We start from the raw sequence: 20,725 nt of genomic DNA, 5'->3' as shown, positions 1-20,725 counted from the left end.
AAATTCTTAATAATATCCTCAAACCAAAAACTACTGTCCCCCACCAACTCATCAGATGGAGTCTCACTGAGGAACTCAGAGCACATCACAAATGTCATCTCATCTAATACTTTACATGGGTTTCCAATAATCTCTATATTAGGTGGGAAAAAATACTACTATGAAGATTCAGGTGGTTATTAACATAAAACAAGTGAAAACTCCTCAAGCTGAATGATGGAGAGAAACTCACTTTGCATTCTTTACTTGAATCTCTAATAATATTAAAGTATACTCATAATTGCCCTGAGACTGTACAGACAGGTCTCCCTTAAGGCTTACAGCAATACTGCAACCAGCATTTCTGTCTCCATTTTAAGGATGAGCAAACTGAGGCTTGGGGAAGTTAAGTACCCTGACCAAGAACACATAGCCAGTAAGAGGCAGAACTGGACAGGAGCCAAGCCTATCTGCCTTCAGAGTATATATATCCTTAATCAGAGGCTATTAATCTAAAGAAAAGTAACAGCACTAGAGTGTGTGGATATAAGAAAGGAGAGACCACAGGTACCACATTCTGGCTCCTCCAGAGCCTGTTGATTATAGACACTGCCAGCAACTCTGAAAGATCCATATAGACTGTGTTATGTAAAATGAGGCCAGGAAAGCTGGGTAACTTCCACTAGGATCCATACTTAGTCACACTAGTGTCAACCCCCACATTCTTTCCATAATTCCACACTGCAAAATTGAGATTTAAGTGTTCTCTATTAAAGCATAAGTGCGTAACTGGCTTCTTAAAACATACTTGCGTGACTTTATTTCCTCCAATTCTTTTGTGAGTTTCTCATTTTTTTCTTGAGCCTCATGTAACCGGCGCTTCAGATCACCAATCTCCTCTTGGGCTTCAGATTTAATGTCATTTGCAATGACCACAGCAGTCTGGAGATCAGCTTGAAACTGCCGCCACTCCGCAGATTCTTCCTACATTAAAAAACTAAATTTTTATTTTCAAAAGAAATAAAAACTTACTGAAAGACAATAAAATGTGTTTAATATTTAGACTGTAATGCATTGTCCCAAATGATGATTAATTTCCTTTAAATCCCAGAGAATTGCTATTACCATTTCTAACAGGCAACAGGTAATACAATTATTAGTAGTAAACTTAATGGGAAGATTTTCTAATTGATCTGTCTGCTGAAGTATCAAGCATGAGTGCTCAATCAATATTAATGACAATAATGTCAACCCTCCCTCCCTTATGCAAGTTTATAAGTCTTATGAAAATAAACACATGATTTGGAATTTATAGCATGTTATCTCTGAAAAGCTGAAGAAAGTAGATAAACGGTGGGTGAACCATACTGAAAGATTTTACCTGAAAAACTATAAATATCCTGACATCAAAAACTAATAGGAAAAAAAAATCAAAAGTAAAGGAAAAGGAAGAGGAAGCCAGAAGAAAAACACAAAACTCAACCAGACAGACAAAATCATACAAAGAAAGGAGCTAAGGAACTATGCAATCTGCTGCTTCCCACAGTCATGGAGGATGCGGGTGTGGCTGGGTGAGCAAGCCCCCCACTCCCCAGGGCGTCTCCACCACCAGAGCCACAGCTGTCTGCTCTAGGCCCAGCATCCACCACCCCAACACAATTTTCTGACACCATGAATACAGCCTGAGTAAGTGAGGCAGGACCCAAACTATGAGATGAGCTTCCCCAATCTGCATCAGGGTGGCACTGCTATTGGCAAGCTGGTCAAATCCGCAGAAGACAGAAAACCCAAATGGAAACAACTTGGTTTGGGACACTTTCTAATCAAGAGCTTATAAACGTTCTTTCCAAAATATAACACTTGCTTTCTAAATCCATCTTTTAAAAATTACCACTCGAAAATTACTAGTAGATTCTTCTATCCCGACTCTAGCACTGATCCCAACTTGAAATGTTGCCATTTGCTCCCTGCCCAAAGCCCAGTGGGATCAGTATTTTAACCATTTCTGAAACTTAAGATGAATGCTAACACGGTCACAGACTACATGGTACTCCACTTTCAGAAGCCTAGGTTTTCTAATGAGATAATACATGAAGATTTATCCTACCCGAAGTCTCCTGTGGAGTGTCTTGATTTCTCTTTCCATGTCATGTTTTTGGTCCTGGAGTTTTTTAACTGTATCTGAAAAGAGCAAAGAAGTTTAAATATTTATTCTTAAAGCTGTGTTCAAAAGGAATAATAAAAAGGGAGGAGGAATTTAAATATAACATTAAAAAAAAAGGTCATCCTGCCCAAAGACTTTTTATTTTTAACACAAAGCTTTAAAAGAAAAAAAAAAGAATGCTGAATCCAAGTGTTAACCAATATTACTTTCTAAATAAAATACCAAGTTTAAGTCACAATTTCTGGATTGCTTCCTTCCTCAGTGTCTTAATTCTGAAACAAAAAGTTAAGTAAAGTCAATTGTTAGAAACACGCACGCTGTTGGCTCATAACCAATCAAAAGAACACTGACTACTATTAAAGTGCGAACTTTTAATTAAAAGGGTTACTAAAGTAAACTCTTTATGGAAGCAAAACTTACTTTACACACTGGGAGAAATTCTAAGAAAAGCGGTGAATTAGAAAAATTTTTACCAACTTCATTAGTTATCTGTATAATACGCTGGAGAGCTGCTATTTACATGAATTCTATGGAAAGTCTTTTTATAAAATAAGTGATATATTCATAAAATAAATCAATATTCCTCAAATTATTTTTTGCATAATGTGAATTTCCTTCAACTAATTCATATTCACTGTAAACACTTAATGAGTCCGCTAATATGCAGAGTACCATTCTAGATCAGTGGGAATACAAATATGAAGGCACAGTCAAGACCACTGTCCCTGGAACCAGAAACGTATGGGAAATCACATTCTATTTGGAGGTTCTGCTCAGAAATCCGTGCTTAAGAGGATATGCTTTAGGAGGTGCCACACTGGTAAATGCCACCCAGGAAGTCTATCACAGTTGGTTTCTTTGACAGCTCAGGGACTGAGCACTTTTTCTTGGCTTAAGCACTAGAAAAGGCACAGACATCTGGTGACAAATACTCTAACTTTACCAGCGGCCCCCCACTCCAGGAGAGCCCTATCCTTTCTGTGTTCCAACTGTGTGACTGTTGGTGCCAACGCTATTACATTTTTTTTACACATCTGTCTCGACCACTAGACTGAAAACACTTCAAAGTCAGAAGTTATGTGGTGACTTGATAGCCCCGACACCTGGCACATGGTAGGACTGTAAAACGGAACAAATATATAAGTATGCAAGCTAAGGGAGGGAGAAAGAGAAAGCAATATTAAAATCATAATCTATGGAGTTTTAAAAAATATTCTGACAGAACTTACCTTCTTTTTTCATTTTTTTATTTTAGAGAGAGAGGGCACATGAGCAGGGGAGAGGGCAGAGGGAGAGAGAGAAAATCTTAAGCAATCTCCTTGTTCGGCACAGAGCTTGATCCCATGACCCTGGGATCATGACCTGAGCTGAAATCAAGAGTCAGACCCTTAACTGACTGAGCCACCCAGGTGCTCCTGAACTCTTTATTATCAGGGACATCATCAATATAGACATTGGTGTTTTGGGTAAACATTCTCTCCTATTCATTACTTTGTAGTAGGAACCTAGGCATAGTGAACACCTGCATGCAGTGTCACATGTAATAAAAAACTTTTTCTTAAGGGGCACCTGGCTGGCTCAGTTGGTAGAGCATGCAACTTTTGATCTCAGGGTTGTAGGTTCAAGCCCCAGATTGGGTACAGAGAATACTCAAAAATAAAATCTTAAAAAAAAAATCTTGGGGCACCTGGGTGGCTCAGTCATTTAAGTGTTCAACTGTTGGTTTTGGCTCAGGTCATGATCTTGTAATTCATGGGTTGAAGCCCCAGCTCAGGTTCCACACTGTCAGCACAGAGCCTGCTTGAGATTCTTTCTTTCTCTCTCTCTCTGCCCCTCCCCCACTGATGAGTGTCCTCTCCCTCTCAAAATAAATACTAAGGAAATAAAAGAAAAATAAAAAACTAAATCAACCAATCTTGGAGCACCTAATTAGATTAGCCAGTAAAGTATGCAACTTTTGATCTCAAAGTTGTGGATCTGAGCCCCACACTGGGTGTAAAATCTTAGGAAAAAAAAAATCTCCCTTAAGCTAACAAATTATTAGCTTTTTTTTAATGCTTATTTATTTTTGAGAGAAAGTGTGTACACAGAGAGGACACAGAGAGGCAGAGAGCGGGGGAGGGGAAGAGAGGAAGACAGAGGATCTGAATCAATTTCCCATGCTGACAGCAGCAAGCCTGATGAGGGGCCCAAACTCACAAGCGCACAAGATCATGACCTGAGCCAAAGTTGGACGTTCAACAGACTAAGCCACCCAGGTGCTCCACAAATTATTAGCTTTTAATCAACACTCAGAAGTAGGAGTACAGGGTGCCTGGGTGGCTCAGTTGGTTAAGTGTTGGCTTTGGCTCAGGTCGTGATCTCATGGTTTGTGGGTTTGAGCCCCACATTGGGTTCTGTACTGACAGCTAGCTCAGAGCCTGCTTCAGATTCTGTATCTTCCTCTCTCTCTGACCCTCCCCTGCTCGCACTCTCTCTCTCAAAAATAAATTAAAAAGTGATGATGTCTTTTCTTAGACTGCTCATCTTTCCCCTCCCATTTCTATCAGAAACTGTTCTGTTGTAACCTGTGTGACTGATACCTTTAATTCAACATTGATACATTTGTGTTCAGATATTTTTAAACGGCATGAATTCACTTCAGTAACAACATACAAGCCTACAATATTTATAACAATTATATGTGTAATAGTTATTATACATATATAATGATATATTTTCTAAAGCTGGAAAAAAAATAAATGAGTAAAACATGGGGGGGGGGCGGGGGAACTGGTCAATTTTGGTAGCCAGTAGTTAACTCCCTCCCACTCATTACCAAAAATTGTTCAATCAAGTTGAGTCCTCTGAAATAAAAAGGGTTCAAAATTTACATTAATTCAACAAACATCTCATAAGTATGTACTTTGTGTGAGGCTTTCTTCTAGATGCTTAAGATACAAGGGAAAGGGAAAAAAGATATAGCCCCTACCCTCCTAGGGACAGAAAAGAGGATGTTTTTATAATGAAAAAAATTAAACTTTAAAAGTCTGTCTCTGTACAAGCTGCCTCAGACCACATTTAACCTGGTAACAGAGTCAAAAAGGGCTATTCAATTTGGTTAAGGGTAAAGTGGACACCGTTGAGTGAGTCCAATACCGTGATCCGTATCTCTAGAAGCAAGGACAACTCCAGAACCAGCATGGGACCTCAGCTCCCTATGACCTATATGTAGACAAATTCAAGGTCTTGGTGATATAATCAGACACAGATAAGAAAGACAGAGCTGAAGTATTTCTAGTGTACACTTTTCATTTACACTGTATTTAAATGCAAAAAATAATTAAAATAGGCAAGCAAATAAAAAATGTTTTGGAATTTCTCCTCCTCTGCTAAAAACCATTTTCCTTTTCTTCTGGTCACCAAAGACATATCTACCCATCTTTATATATAATGCCCACTAGACAAATGACAGCAAACCTTAGTACTGCTCACTTTTAATATCGTGTCTGGGTTCTCAGGTGATATCTGAAGTCACCTGGCCATCTTAGACTGACCATAAAATCCCAAATTTCATTCATTTCTTTTGTTCTTATCCTTCTCTCTTTACCAGCCACATAATCACTCCTCTTAAAATGACATTCTTCCACACTCAGCACTATGTATTTATTATCGTCATGTCTTATTAATCCTTTTAAATAGAAAGGAAGCTGGCAGCAAATGGATATATTTAGGCAGAATAAAGTATACTACAAGTGTCTCCAGGGAATTTAATTTAAACTTCATGAATCTTAACTGTATTTTCACTTTGTAACATAAAGTATTAAAAATGACAACAGGCTTTTTCTCCTTAGATACAAAGGAGTCTGTACTTATGCTCCTGTTTCAAAGACGATCTTAGCAAAATTGCCATCTGCCCCCAATTAATGGTTACATGGAAGGGTACTGTTAGTCTTTAACTCTGGAGCCTGGAAAAGCAGTTTCTTTCCTCTTCCAAGTTTTTCTAGAATGAGGGACACTGCCATCTACAGTCTTCAACTCAAAAACAACATTCAATTCTATCAAAGAACAAAAGTACTACTATGATCTCATTTTTAATTGCAAATTACAACTCAATTTTACAATGTTATTTTTATTCTAGAGATCAAGAAAATTGCTATTCTCACTGTAATTAGACCAAGTTTGCTCTGAACAATTCTGGGCACTGCTCTGCCCATTTAATAATGGGGTTCATAATCTTTTTACCACCAAGAACTCTCATCCCTGTCAAACAAGGAACAATCAACCGGGCCTTCGTTCTGGCTCCAGTTATATGCCCATCACACATGCAGATGTTACCAGGCAACTACCATGGGCACAGGCTCAACCTATGACTCCTGAGGGTAGAAAATAAAGTTCAATCCTCTGGATACTCATATCCCAGTGCCATCAGACCCTTACATCCTCTCAAGCACCTCCAACTAACATCAGGTGCAATTACTAGAGGAAGAGAAATGGCAAGAGTAACCAGTTAAAATACCATGCCTTAAGAGAAGGGAGAGGCAAGCAGTACATCCAGCCACCAGGCCACAGCTTTACCCCGAAACCAGAATTCCTGATGCTGAAAGAGGTCATAGGTAAGTTTCTTTTTTTTTTCACATTTTATTTTTTTATAATAGTTTATTGTCAAATTGGTTTCCACATAGATGAGTTTCAAATAAACCATTTACTACTTTATTTTTTTTATTTTATTCATTTTATCGCCCCTTCCCCGCCCCCCCCCCGACAAAAATAGGTATAACTTTTCCCTTCAACTCTCAAAGTAATGCATGCTCATAATAAAGAATCTAGAAAAGAGAAAAATAAGATTACTTGGCATATATCCTTCCAGATTTCATATGTCTGTAATTTTCTTAAAAATGGGATAACATTATTTATACTTCTTCAAAAGCTTTGTACTTAGCAGTGGATAATAGACATCTATCAATCAGTTCAGATCTACCGCACATATGATGGCTGTTAGTATTCCATCCGTTGTATATATGGTTTCAGCAACTTCCTATTAACAAACAGAATGGTTCCACAATTTTTGTCATAAACACGATGATACTTGTAGACATTACTTGTAGATATTACTTGTAGACATATTTCTAAAGCAGGAAGAAGTAATGAAGGACAACTCAGAACTATCAACAGGATCCAAGTCAGTCCATTAGAAGGATCCAGCTCAAGAATGCAGAAATTTCTTTTGAGAAGTCACCAAGTTATAAAATTTATTGTATAGAATACACTAAATCAGTATTTCTTAAGGAACATCATTATGTGTGGTCACTATTTTAGTGTAATGTTGTATTTAAAACTTGTATTTTTTTTTTTTAATTACAGAAGTAATACACTGTCCCATTATCTGCTTTATTCCATCTATGGCTGTACACACAGACCTGTCTAATTTATTCTCACTGATGAAACGGCAGCCAGAGATACACTGTGCACATGGGTTATTACCTAGATCTCAACTTCCAAGTTTTTGTAGTAACCAGCAATTCTGCAATGAATATATCTAAGCTTGTATTTGCAAACTTGTAAGAATGTTTCTCAACATTGTTGCTAAAGTACTGTTGTACTTTAAAATCTGATCAATACCCTGAAAAAGGTTGTAGCAATCTATACTCCTTTTGACTGTACGTAAGAGGTCCCTTTTCTTCTCTCTCCTACATACTATCAACTTTTTCACTTTTCATACCTGCCAAGTGAAAACTGACATCTTGTTTTAGAGTTTCTTTGTTTTATTAGTGAAGTCAAGCATCTTTTCGCACCTTTTCTACCTTATCCATACACTTTTTTTTGATTATCCTAATGCCACTGTTATACAGAATCTCCTTATATATCTGATATGTGTTACAAATATTTCTCTCAATGTCCTTTATTTATGGTACTTTTGTTTTGCTGAACTGAAAATTTCAATAATACATAGTTAAAGAGGAGACTTTCCTTTACGACTCCCAGTATTCTTGAAAAAGGCTTTTCCCATCACAGAATTATACAACTCTCTTCCATTTCCTTCTGCTACTTCTCTAATCTCAAGCCACATTTGCTCACCACAGTCACTAGTGTTCCATGTAAAAGGGAAAGATCTGTGTTAGATGTTAAGCCCTAACCCCGAATCTCACAAACTACAGAAGGCAGGAAAGGAGCTGGACATAAATGTAAGCACACAGTGAGCATTACTACACAAATACTAAGTGGTTAATAAAGTCACTGTAACTGATGGGCACACTGCTTGAGCCATACCTGAGACCTCATTCGCGCCACTCCCTTCAACACTGATCAGCTTTGATTTGCTGGACTAGTGGTGAAGTCATCAACTTTATTTCTTTGGGCTCAGTTGAGTTGCTTCTTTCTGATATTTCTCTTTTAAGAAAATAAATGTCCAGTAAGTTCTGGCTGGCCTTTCTTACTTATAAAGGACAAGGATAACTGATATTAGCGACTTCCACACGTCTCTCAACAATTGTAGAAGTCACTGTTGTAACCACAGGCCTCTCACTTCAATTCAACGACCGGATAAAGGCTCTAGAGTGACGACCTATGCCTACAGGAGGCCCTCTTCTGGAGGTAGAAGGACATACAGGGGGGCAGCTTCAACCAAGGAAATAGGTGTGTGTGTGTGTGTGTGTGTGTGTGTGTGTGTCCCCATTTCACTGGAGGGCCAAACTGCCTTTCCTTACGTATGGTCTTCATTTCAAGACAACATGGTAGCCTGCTGTTACTTCAGGCACGGCTTTACTTCTCTGATACTGAAGTCATGGCAGGAGCTCCTGGCACCACATTCCCCACCTTATTTAGAAAAAGAATTTGAGAGGTGCCTAGGTGTTTCAGTTGGTTGAGCGTATGAATCTTGAGTTCGGTTCAGGTCATGATCCCAGTGTTGTAGGATTGAGCCTTGCATCAGGCTCTGTGCTAAGCATGTAGCCTGCTTAAGATTCTCTCTCTCCCTCCACCCTTCTCCCCAACTCAAGCTCTCTCTCTTAAAAAAAAAAAAAATTTGAGCCTGGGGCAAACACCACAGCCAGCACCCTACGGCGGAGAGAGTGGTACAACTTCTGACAATCCTCTATGCCACAGCCTGAAACTGCTGCTGGTCCCAGACCCTATGACCCCTGAGGAGGAGGTTTTAATATGCCACCCCCAAGTTTGGCTGGGAACATCATTACTCAGAGCCTCAGGTTCTCCTAGACTGTAGGTTTTTTCTGTTCTGTTTGATTTTTCCGTATCTCCAATTCCATCTGCCTTATGTTATTCAGAAGTTTACTCAAAATTGTTGATCTACAGATGAGACCCCTCACCTATTTTCCATCTTTGGTTTAGTTTCATTGTAAATTTTTTAAAAATTTAATGTTTTTATTTTATTTTTGAGAGAGAAAGATACAAAGCGCAAGCAGGGGAAGGGCAGAGAGAGAGAGGGAGACACAGAATCTGAAGCAGGCTCCAGACTCTGAGCTGTCAGCACAGAGCGTGACCCAGGGCTTCAATTCATGAACTGTGAGTTCATGACATGAGCAAAAGTCGGACGCTCAACCGATAAGCCACTCAGGCATCCATTAGTTCACTATAATTTTTATATTACATGGCAAGACCACGTTCCTAGGACTTTGGGAGAAAGAGGAAGTATATGTGTGGCCTCAGGCCATCATCTTAAACCAGAATTAACAGTATTTACTGAATGAATTTTACAACAGATCTTTCTAAGGTCTGGATGTTGAATTCAAACACTACTAAAAAGTACTGCAGGCCAAGTCTAAGCAGTATGGCACTGATGTTATCTGGAAAGACAGCTGGGATTCCAACTACATGTTATGCCTTATGATACTGTCCCATACTCACTGATGCTGTAGTTAGTTTTTTCAATCTTTTTTTTCCCCGCCCTGTCCTTCAGATTGGATAGTGCCTACTGACTGATCCTCAAGTTCACTGGCTCTTCTATATTTTTAATTTGCTGTTTAAAGATTTACTAAGTTGCCCGGGTGGTTCAGTCAGTTAGGCATCTGACTCTTGGTTTCAGCTCAGGTCATGATCTCACAGTTTCGTGAGTTCAAACCCTGCATTGAGCTCTACACTAGGAGCCTAGAGTCTGTTTGGGATTCTCATTCTTTCTCTCTCTCTGCTCCCCTCAACTTACACTGTCTCTCTCTCAAAATAAACTTAAAAAATATTTAATGATTTAGTAAACTTTTTAAAATAGCTGTTAAATTTCTCAGCTCTACGATATATATTATGTTCTTTTTTTAACAGTTTTAATTTCTCTCCTGATACTTGCAATTTGTTCATTCATTACTGGCGGATTTCCCTCAATACTCTGAGTACAGTTACAACAGCTGCTTTAAAATCCTGGCCACTAATTCAAAGTCAGGATCATTTTAGGGTAAATGTAACTACTAATGGGTACAGTTTCTATTTAGGATGATAAAAAGTTCTAAAACTGAGTATGTTAATGGTTGCTAAAATATTCCACAAAAGAAAAGCTCAATTTCTTAGGGCACCTGTCTGGCTCGGCTGGTGGAGTATGCGACTCTTGATCTCAGGGTTGTGAATTCAAGCCCCATGTTGGGTGCAGAAATTACTTAAAAAGAAAATCCTTAAAAGAAAATGTCAATTTCTCAATTAACAGCATTCCCTGTTATCAAGTCCCCTATACCAAGTGATGACTTAGCATTAATCCCAAGTGCTAGAATTCACTAAGAAATAAATTAACTCCTGTCAGACTATGAAAACACAACCAGGATCCTGGTTCCTAAGAAACTGTTAAATGTCATTTTTGCAACAGCTGAGAAAATCTGAATATGGGAAAATTATAAGAAATTATGCCAAATTTACTAGATATGATTATGAGGAAAATAGGAGTTGCATGACACCAAAATATTAAGTGTCTCATGGGGGGCTACAACCTACTGCCAGTTGGTTCAATTAAACACGCACATATACAGATACACACATGGAAGGTGAATATTACAAAACATTAGCAACTGTCAAATCTAGGCAATGGTTGCTATCTATACCATGTCTGCACTATTTCTGTATATATAAACTTTTCATTTAAAAAAATTGGAAGGAGAAGGTACCAGGCTAAAAAACATTTAATCAGGATCTTCAGCCACTTCATAATAAAAATCACATAAGGTTTATATAATTTTTATTTTGGCAATCATTTTTCATTCCAAGAGTCCTTATCAGCTAACATTTTCTAGCTACTACCCCAATTACCACTAGGTGTCACTCTTTCTGTGTTCAAATCAAAAGCCTAGCAAGGGAAAAAGGTTAATCAGTACTAAATGGAAAATGCAATCAATTTCCAAGTTAATCTGAAAAACTTTAGAACTTTTTACATTTAGGAATACAGTTAGATAAATCCTCTCAGTTCAGAAATGTTAAACTCAAAGTTTTTCACAATTTCAGATGAGAAAGTTGTATCTGCAGGACTATCACTCTCTCCAAGAAAACAGTCCCACAGTCAGCTACTTCAGGAGCCAAATGACTCAAAATGTTCTGAATAACCCTGGGGTCAGTCCATAGATGCCGAGCCAACTAGCCAGAGCTCAGAACTGGCACAAGACACGTTTAGGACTCCTGCAAATGACCCGCTCTCTCCTGGAATTACCTCAAACACCCTGGCCTCTACACCCATAGCACGAGGGATCTGGCCCAACGCTGTATTTGTCTATTGATCCTCTGTCAAGGAATAACACAGAGCCCAAAGGATCGGTATTAAGAACCACAAGGCTGGAAAGCTTTAACCAATGTATTTGAAATGGTTACTGACATTCTCCTTGTCCCCACCTGGCTACCATTAAAGTGTACTGCAACTTAAAAATTTGTTAACATTTGAGGAATCTGGATGAAGAATACATAAGAATTTTTAAGATGTATTATTTGGAAATAACTTCAAATTTACAAAAACCAGTACAAAAAGCACCCATATGACCATTTTATGCAGATCTGTCTATGTTAATTATTTACCCATCTTTTTCATCATTTGCCTTCTTGTATCCCTATCTATCTGTCTCTATCTATCCCTGATGTTTTCCTTGAACCCTTTAGATATACATCAGGATACACATCCTGGTCCGCTACCCCTAGATATTCAGTGTGTGGTTCCTAAGAACAGGGACATAAGCAGTAACATAAACAGTGTAGTTATCAACTTCATAAACTGATATGGTTACATATGTTTATCTATAATCCACTTTTGTCCTATCTGGTCATCACAATTTTTTTAAAGTTCCAGTTCTGTCAGAACACCCATTATAGCATTTCCCCAAAGTATTAGATGCAGTCTAGGCACAGATATTGCATTGTCATGCCTCCTCAGGCCCCTTTAATCTAGCTATAGCCTTTGTCTCTTATGACACTGGCAGTTTTGAGGAATACGGCACCACCCATTCTTGTGTTTTTAGTAAAACATTCATTTTTTGTCAATTTAATGTTTCTTTTCTTGTTGTTTGTTTATTTATATTTTGAGAGGGAGAGAGAATCCCAAGCAGGCTCCACACTGTCAGCATGGAGCCTGACACAGGGCTTGAACCCACAAACTGTGAGATCATGACACTTAACTGACTGAGCCACCCAAGCACCCCTACTTAATGTTATTTTATGAGTCATTACAGTTAGGCTAGAGCCAGAATATGGCCCAGCTGATATTGAGTCCAATTCTGTATGCCTCTGTCATTTACACATTCACCAGGTAAAAGTGTTGCCCAATTTTTCCACTGTATAATTTCTGGTTGTTTCTTCCTCCTCACTTGCAACATAATAAATGGTCTCTGGGAAGACATTTTAAGATCACCCAAATTTTTGCCCCTCATCAAACTGTCAACACAGAAATGCTTTGTACTATTTTTGTGATTATTTTATAGATCTGAAATAATTAAGTAATTTCAAAAAACTTAAAGTAACTTAAAATCAGAGTTTCAATTCTACCAGATCATAAAATCTCTATGGAAGGGAAGAAAGTCAGACAAATAAAGAAAAACCTGTATTTTAGACATAAGATTATGCAGGATGACTGATTTTTGTCTCAGTATACCTGCAATCACTCTAACAATAAATGGCTTTTCCTAACATCTAAAAAAAGGTAACAATCAGTTTTTCCCCAAATGATTTTCTGTAACTAACACAGTTTTGAAGCAATGCTTCCTCTTAAAAGTTCTTCCTTATGAACAAAACACAGCAGCCTAAAGACTATTGGCTAATGTGTGAAATATGCTTTGCCATATGCATATTTCTGCAGGCCACTGTCTACTGTGCCTGGACCACTGCAGCAGTGAAAGTGACTAATTTTCATTTTGTTACTGAATGCAAACTGCCCCTACTCGTTAACATGGGTAAGACAAAAGGAATGAAAAAACTCCCCGATCACTTACTCTCTAAATCAGAAATAATGAGGTTGTCATGAAGTTTCACAGCTCGGTGTTGTTCTACTTCATCTTCAAGTTCAAAAATGGTTTCTTTCATGTCACTCCTCTCTGTCTCTTTTTCTTCCAGCTCTGATCTTAGTTTCTCTAATGTCATATTCAAATCTTCTATTTGTTTCTTGGCTTCTTCTTGGAAGGCTCGGTATTCATCTTCTACCTATATAGAACCAATGGTGCAGATTAGAAAACTAAAGAGTTGTTCTAAGATAAATTCTACAATGGAAGTATACACTATTTCAAAGGAAGTGATGCATGAGTTCCTACGTATGAACTAAAACTACCTCTGTCGTAATTGTGTGAACCTATGAAAAAACACTCTACAATATGCTTAAACATAATTTGTTGCAACAACACTGACAAATTATATTGACATATCACTGAACTTAACTAGATTATTTATGAAAAAATTTTAAAAATTCTCCCCGGGCGCCTGGGTGGGTCAGTCAGTTAAGCATCTGGCTTCGGCTCAGGTCATGATCTCATGGTTCGTGGGTTCGAGCCCCACATTGGGCTCTGTGCTGACAAGTAGCTCAGAGCCTGGAGCTGTATCTCCCTCTCTCTCTGACCCTCCCTTGATTGCACTGTCTCTCTCTCTCTCTCTCTCTCAAAAATAAATAAAAAGCATTAAAAAATTAAAAAAAAATTCTCCCTTCTCCAAAGTATGGACCAAAGACATGCAATTGATTAATAATTAACATCCCTCTCCCATCCAGTCCCCCCCAAAAAAATCTGATTTGTGAAAGTTTCATCATCAAATTAAAAATGGAAACAAATTCTCAAATACTGTCATTGAAAAAGTATTAGCTCAGAGAGCCCTCCAACATATATGTTCCAACAAATAATACAACCTCTAACTTGTATCTCTAAACATCATCACTAAAAACATTACGATCTAAATTATTTAAATTTTGGCCGAAGATATACTAATGTTTCTTACCTTAAAAACCATTGCCCTAAAATAGGAAATCAAATGTAAGACAGGATAATTGGGTAACTCATGCAAATAAACACTGCAACAGCAATGACATCGGGCAGACCCCTGGCCAGAGTGCCAGCAACCCTGGGCTATAGGTCTGCATGAGTACTCACACTACATGTAAAACATCTTTCTTATGCCCAAATACATCAGAGATAAGGATGTAAAACTGCATGACACAGTCCCCTGGGTGCACACAGACTAGGGACAAATTCTGTTATAATTCTAGTCCCATCGTCTCACAGGAGGGAGATTATAAAGTGAAAGTGACGTTATTTCAAGAATACATTTTACTGTATCTCAATAAAGGAAAGTCATTCTCAAGCTTTAAAACAAAATCAGCCTACAAAAAGTGAATGACACATCACAGAAGTGATACCGGCTTTCAGGAAGCATGGTGTGTACTGCAGCTGCATAATGCTGATCCAGAACATTTCGTCTACTTAAACAGTACCTTTGCAATGGCGTCCTGCAATCTATTGGCATCATTTCGGGTGTGAGCCAAATCTTCCTGCAGACTACTAGCCAAAGTCTCTGCCTTTTCTTTGTCCAGCCTGACACTCTCCAGGAGATCTTGAATATCAGACTTGTCTCCAGAGTTATGGATGGAATACAGCTCTGCCACTTTCTGCTTCTCGTTCTCCAGCTGGGCCTTCAAGCGATTCATCTCTATCTGATCACTGGCCACTGTGGCCTTGTACTCCTCTAATGTAGCTGCCAAGGCTGCTTTACCCTTCTGCTCAGACTCAATGATACGCTCCATATGGTGATTGCGTTCTTTGAGCGCTCCTATCATTTCTTGAGCTTCCTTGTTGTCTTGTTCTGCCATCTTCAAAGTATTGCTTAAATGCTGCTGGACACCAAGAAGCTGCTCTCGTTCAAAACGGGCATTCTCCGCTAGATCCATGTAACGTTGCTCCAATTCCATATAGCGACCACTTTTTACATCTTCATCTATGACATAAGAAATGTGATGCTCATCAAGAAGGGAGCGGAAATATTCAATCTGTCGGCTGAAGTGTTCCAACTTATCACTCTGCTGACATAAGGACTCCATAAGAATAACCTTCTCTTCTCCAAGCCTTTCATTTTCACTATTCAGTTCTTGGGTTATCTGCTGCAAATCAGCTAGCTCTTGCAGAGTTGCCTGAAGCTCCTCACTTGTGCTATGTTGGTTCTCTTCCATCTGGTGTATCCTTTCTGTCAAGCAAGCGACGGACACTTCACTTGCGTTGCCACTGCTCCCCTTTCGGGAGCGCTCTATGCTTGGAATGCCTTCGGACTCTGAGGACGATGGCGCATCCAGGGCGTCGTCACTCGATGTGAGGGGCTGGTACACCTCACTGCACTCACTATCTAGATTGTCCATTGAGTTGCTGTGCTGATGGTCCATAAGGGTGTTCTCGTCCTGACTCAAGAGATCCTCCACAGATCCAGGGGCAGAGCCTTCCACCGAAGAGGTCAGGGTCCCTCCTCCATCACTCTGATTGCCAGGGGCGATTTCTGGGCTCAAGGACTGATAACCAAATAATTTTTCAGAATTATCTAGTCTCTGCTCTAGGGAAAAGCCCAGAGCATTCAACCTGTCCTTTAACATTCTGTTCTCATTTTTTAGCTGGTTCAGTTCTTCGCGGATGGCGGTATTCTGTTCCTGCAACTGCAACAAGGTGGACTCAACATCGGTTGGCTGGTGAACAATGACGGCTTCCTTCTCCTCAGACTTTTCATCACCCTCCAAATGATCTTCATTAATGCCCAGCTGGGCCCGCATGTCTCGGAGTTCATTTCTCAAATGTAAGATTTCCACATCCTTGGTTTTTGCCAGCGTGAGCAGCTCTTTCACTTTGGCTTCCAAAGCAGCTTTGTCACTGATCTGATTGTCCGACTTAGACTTGCTCATGCGAACATCACATTCCACCGCGGTGCGACTGCGGGAACGCTTGGCCAACGCCACATCACTGGTGCCTTGCCCCGCAGAAGGTAGTTTTTTGCTCTGGTTTAGTCGCGTACGTTCACGTAATCTTTCTCGAGTAGAACTGGATTCTTTATTACCTATAGAAGTGCTCCGCTTGGTTGAAGAATTTGTGCCTAAATGTTTACAACAAAGAATGTAAGGAAAGATATTAGCAACAAAGGCACATAGGTTATGCCCTAGGTCTAATGAGATGAAATCTAGAGGCGCACATTGATTTTGACTGACATTAATCTTGCTTTAGATTCTAGTCACTATAAAATTCAGTTTACTCAAACTAGATCACTTATTTTTTATCTATGAAAAAGAAGTTATACTATACACTTTAAATGGGTGAATTTTACAAAATGAGAATTATATCTCAATAAAGCTATTACATTAAAAAAGTTACCCATCAACTTGAATCCTAAACCATGAACTTAAACAGGTGGCCAGGGGCATAATATTCTAGGGCAAGCTAGATGAAGCAGACTCCAGAAGTCAGGTAGCAAACTAACTGTAGAAGCAGATGGTAAAGAACAATGAGTAAGAAGGGAAAGGCAGCCTTTGGACAAACCAAAAATCTAAGATACCTATTAAAAGAAAAGTATGATCAAAGAAAGTGCAAAAAGTTTTTCATATCACAGAATGACACACAAATAGTACCAATAACATTAATTATGATATAGCTAACATGTACCTAGTGCTTATTTTACACACACACACTTTATATACATTAATTTATACAAGCCTCATTATTATTAGGACGAAGAAACACACACAGAGATGTTAAATAATTTGCCAATATCCCACATGCAACATGTGGGTGAGCAAAGATTCAAAAGCACACAGGTAGTCTGGTTCCAGAATCTACAACTTACGTAATACACTGTGCTGCCTCTCTTAATGTTAGAAAACAGGGGCACCTGGGTGGCTCAGTTGGTTAAGCAACTGACTCTTGGTCTCAACTCAGGTCATCTCATGGTTCATGGGTTCAAGCCCCACACTGAGCTCTGCTGAGAGCACACAGTCTGCCTGGGATTCTGTCTCTCTCTCTGCCCCTCCTCCCCTCACTTTCTCTCTTTCAAAAAACATTCTCTCAAAAAATATTATAAAAATAAATGTTAGGGGCACCTGGGTGGCTTAACCTGTTGAGAGTCCGATTTTGGCTTGGGTCATGATTGCATGGTTTGTAGGTTCGAGCCCTGAGTTGGGACTCTCTGCTGTCAGCGCAGAGCCCACTTTGGATCCTTTGTCTCCCTCTCTTTCTGCCCCTCCCCCGCTCTCTCACACTCTCAAAAAGAAAAAAGAACATACAAAAATTTAAAAAATGTTTGAGAATAATAATGCATTAATGTGAATGATGGTACATTATCAATTATGCCACACAAACCACTATTACTGATTGCTAAAATTTTAAACCTGTGAAAACAATGGACATGATGTGTTAATACAGAAAGAACAGAAAGATATTTTCCATTCTCTCTCTCCCTCTCTTTCTGCCTCTGCCCCACACTCGTGCTTTCTCTCTCAAAATAAACATTTTTTTAAATAAGGAAAGAAAAGGGGCACCTGGGTGGCTCAGTCGGTTAGGCATCCAACTTCAGCTCAGGTCATAATTTCATGATTCATGAGTTTGAGCCCTGCATCAGGCTCTCTGCTTTGGATTCTTGTGTCTCCCCCCTCTCTCTGCCCCTCCCTCGCTCACACTCTGTCTGTCTCTGTCTCTCTCAAAAATAAATAAACATTAAAACATTTTAAATAAATAAATAAAAAAGGAAAGAAAAATAAGATCTATACCTAATCAGTATTTGGTAAAAACCTGCTAGTTCTTTACGTGGCAGGCACCAGGCTGCAGAGGTAAGAGGAAGCAAAAGATCTACATGATACAGGAAGACAGCCACTAAGTCTGCCAGGGATTTGGTGTAGAGCAGGGGAGGCCATAGGACAGAACAAAGAAGCAGAAGTGAACAGGACACACGGAAAGGAAAAGTAAAGTCACACAATTAATGAAAACAGCAGGGGAAGTTTCTACAGGGCCCTGAATATCAGGGAAAATTTAGTGAGTCACAGCAGTGAATGTTCAAGAAGTGTTCTGGAGCAGGGAAGATACACAGGAAAGTATTTTTATGAAAACTAATCTAGAGGCTAAGTGAAACATATGAGAAAGAGTAGAAAAAAGAATGTGGGCAGGCAGAGAAGTAAAAGTAAAGGAGGGCCTACATTTGGGGAGTGAGATCTGGATCTCTGAAAGGACAGAGAAAGGATAATACATCTGTAACATATTTACAGGGTAGAAGTAATAAGATGAGAAGAAACAATTGCAAACCAAACCAAAATCTGGGGTAAGAAAGAAAAGATCCGGGCTTGCCTGAAAGCCAAAGAGGAAAGGAGCCAGTAATGAGGGAAGGGGTTGACAATGCCCCAAAAGAAAAGGAGAGGGAAAGAAACAAGAGAGGAGGAGACAACATGAAAAAGAAAAGCTCCCTTTCTGGGATTATTGTGACCAGTGAGTAGATGGAAAAAGCTGAGTTACAGACAAGCGAACTGGTCTTAGAGAAGTCATGGAGAGTAAATAAACAAAGAGTAGACGAACTGAAGAAGTAAGAATGTTGTTATAGGCTGAACTGTGTCCTGCAAATTCATATGTTGAGACCATAACCCCTAGTACCTCAGAAAGTGACTGCATTTTGAAAAAGAGTAATAACTTAAAGAGGTACTTATGTTAACATAGCTTTATTAGGGTGGGCCCTAATCCAATCTAACTGGTATCTATTTTTAACTTTTTTTAAACATTTATTTATTTTTGAGAGACAGAACATGAGCAGGGGAGGGGCAAAGAGAGGACGACACAAAGAATCAGAAGCAGGTTCCAGGCTCTGAGCTGCCAGCACAGAGCCTGATGTGGGGGCTCGAACCCATGAGCTGTGAGATCATGACCTGAGCCGAAGTCAGACGCTCAACTGACTGACCCGCCCAGGCGTCCCTCTAACTGATATCTTTATAAGAAGAGGATAAGGGGACACAGACACAAAGTGAAGGACCACCACGTGAGGATACAATGAGAAGATAGCCATCTATAAGGAGAGAGGCCTCAGAAGAAACCAAACTGGCTGATACTTTGATCTCAGACTTCCAGCCAATTTAGTGAGAAACTAAATGTCTGTGTTTGAGCCACCCAGGCTGTGCATTTTGTTACGAGTGCCCTAGCAAACTAATACAGATGCACAAAGCTGCCTCCAGTAGGGGCAATAGATCCAGGGAAGTGATAAATGAATTTAGCCTTATGAGGGCAGATGTCAGTAGGGAACGAGGCTCCAAATGCAAGGGATCTTTCCCAGTAAATTCTAAAACCTGGAAACATGAAGAGATATAGATGGTATTAGAGTACTTAATTTCCTTCTTACGACACAAGCTGGACTGTTAAATGTGATGACCTCACATTTAGAGAATAAAAGCCCTAAGGTGCAGCCCTTGCTCCACTACAAGCTTTGTGGTCCAGTACAAAGCGGGTACCCAATAAATATTTCCTGAGCAAACAAATGCAAGGCCTTAGGCAAGATACTTAAACTTTAAGCATAGCTCTTACATCTCTAAAATGAGGATAATAATAGCCTCTACCTCATAGGGCTGTAGTGAGTATAAAAAGGAATGATGCCTTAGTATAATGCCTTCCATGTTTCCTCCTCGTGACCATACCACATGACTATTCTAAGCAGCAGGAGCGGGTAATCTGGGATGGAAGGAAGAATCCACAGAAGGTCAAAGCAAAAGAGAGGACAGTAGGTAAACCTGGGCTAGGAAAAAGTCTAATACATACAAGAGGGGCTAACAGCCTACAGAAGGATGATGAAGAAGGTCTGCTATAATTTTTACTAATGTGCTTTCATCGGCTATATCACAAACACATGGTCTTGTGTTTATTGGAAGACTTAAAAGTTTTTCTGTAAGTGTAAAAAGTAAAATATGATACCATGACTCCTTGGACTGCACAATGAGTTAATTTATGGACGTTATCAAATCTGTGCTAATAGCTCAGAGCCTGGAGCCTGCTTCAGATTCTGTGTCTCCCTCTCTCTCTGCCTCTCCCCCACTCACACTGTCTCTCTCACTCTCTTGAAAATAAACAAACATTAAAAGGAGTTTTTTTAAAAAAGAAAAAAGACTTAAGAGACACATCATCAATTATTATATATGGACCTTAAGTGAACCCTTATCCATACAGATAG

The 20,725-nt window shown here is 39.3% G+C and overlaps 1 protein-coding gene across 1 annotated transcript in view; it reads right to left on the bottom strand.

Annotated features, from left to right (window-relative positions):
- Nucleotides 1-20,725, bottom strand: part of SPECC1L (sperm antigen with calponin homology and coiled-coil domains 1 like) — a 94,817-nt gene that overhangs the window by 61,998 nt on the left and 12,094 nt on the right. The window contains exons 3-6 of the mRNA XM_029922174.1: nucleotides 15,000-16,633; nucleotides 13,519-13,726; nucleotides 2,087-2,160; nucleotides 788-963 (exon numbers count right to left, since the gene is read on the bottom strand). Coding sequence (XP_029778034.1) covers nucleotides 788-963; nucleotides 2,087-2,160; nucleotides 13,519-13,726; nucleotides 15,000-16,633 — 2,092 coding nt within the window. The remainder of the gene's footprint in view (nucleotides 1-787; nucleotides 964-2,086; nucleotides 2,161-13,518; nucleotides 13,727-14,999; nucleotides 16,634-20,725) is intronic.

The sequence above is a fragment of the Suricata suricatta genome, chromosome 14 (assembly GCF_006229205.1).
Source record: "Suricata suricatta isolate VVHF042 chromosome 14, meerkat_22Aug2017_6uvM2_HiC, whole genome shotgun sequence".
Lineage (NCBI taxonomy): Eukaryota > Metazoa > Chordata > Mammalia > Carnivora > Herpestidae > Suricata > Suricata suricatta.
This window is presented reverse-complemented; position numbering and strand designations above follow the sequence as displayed.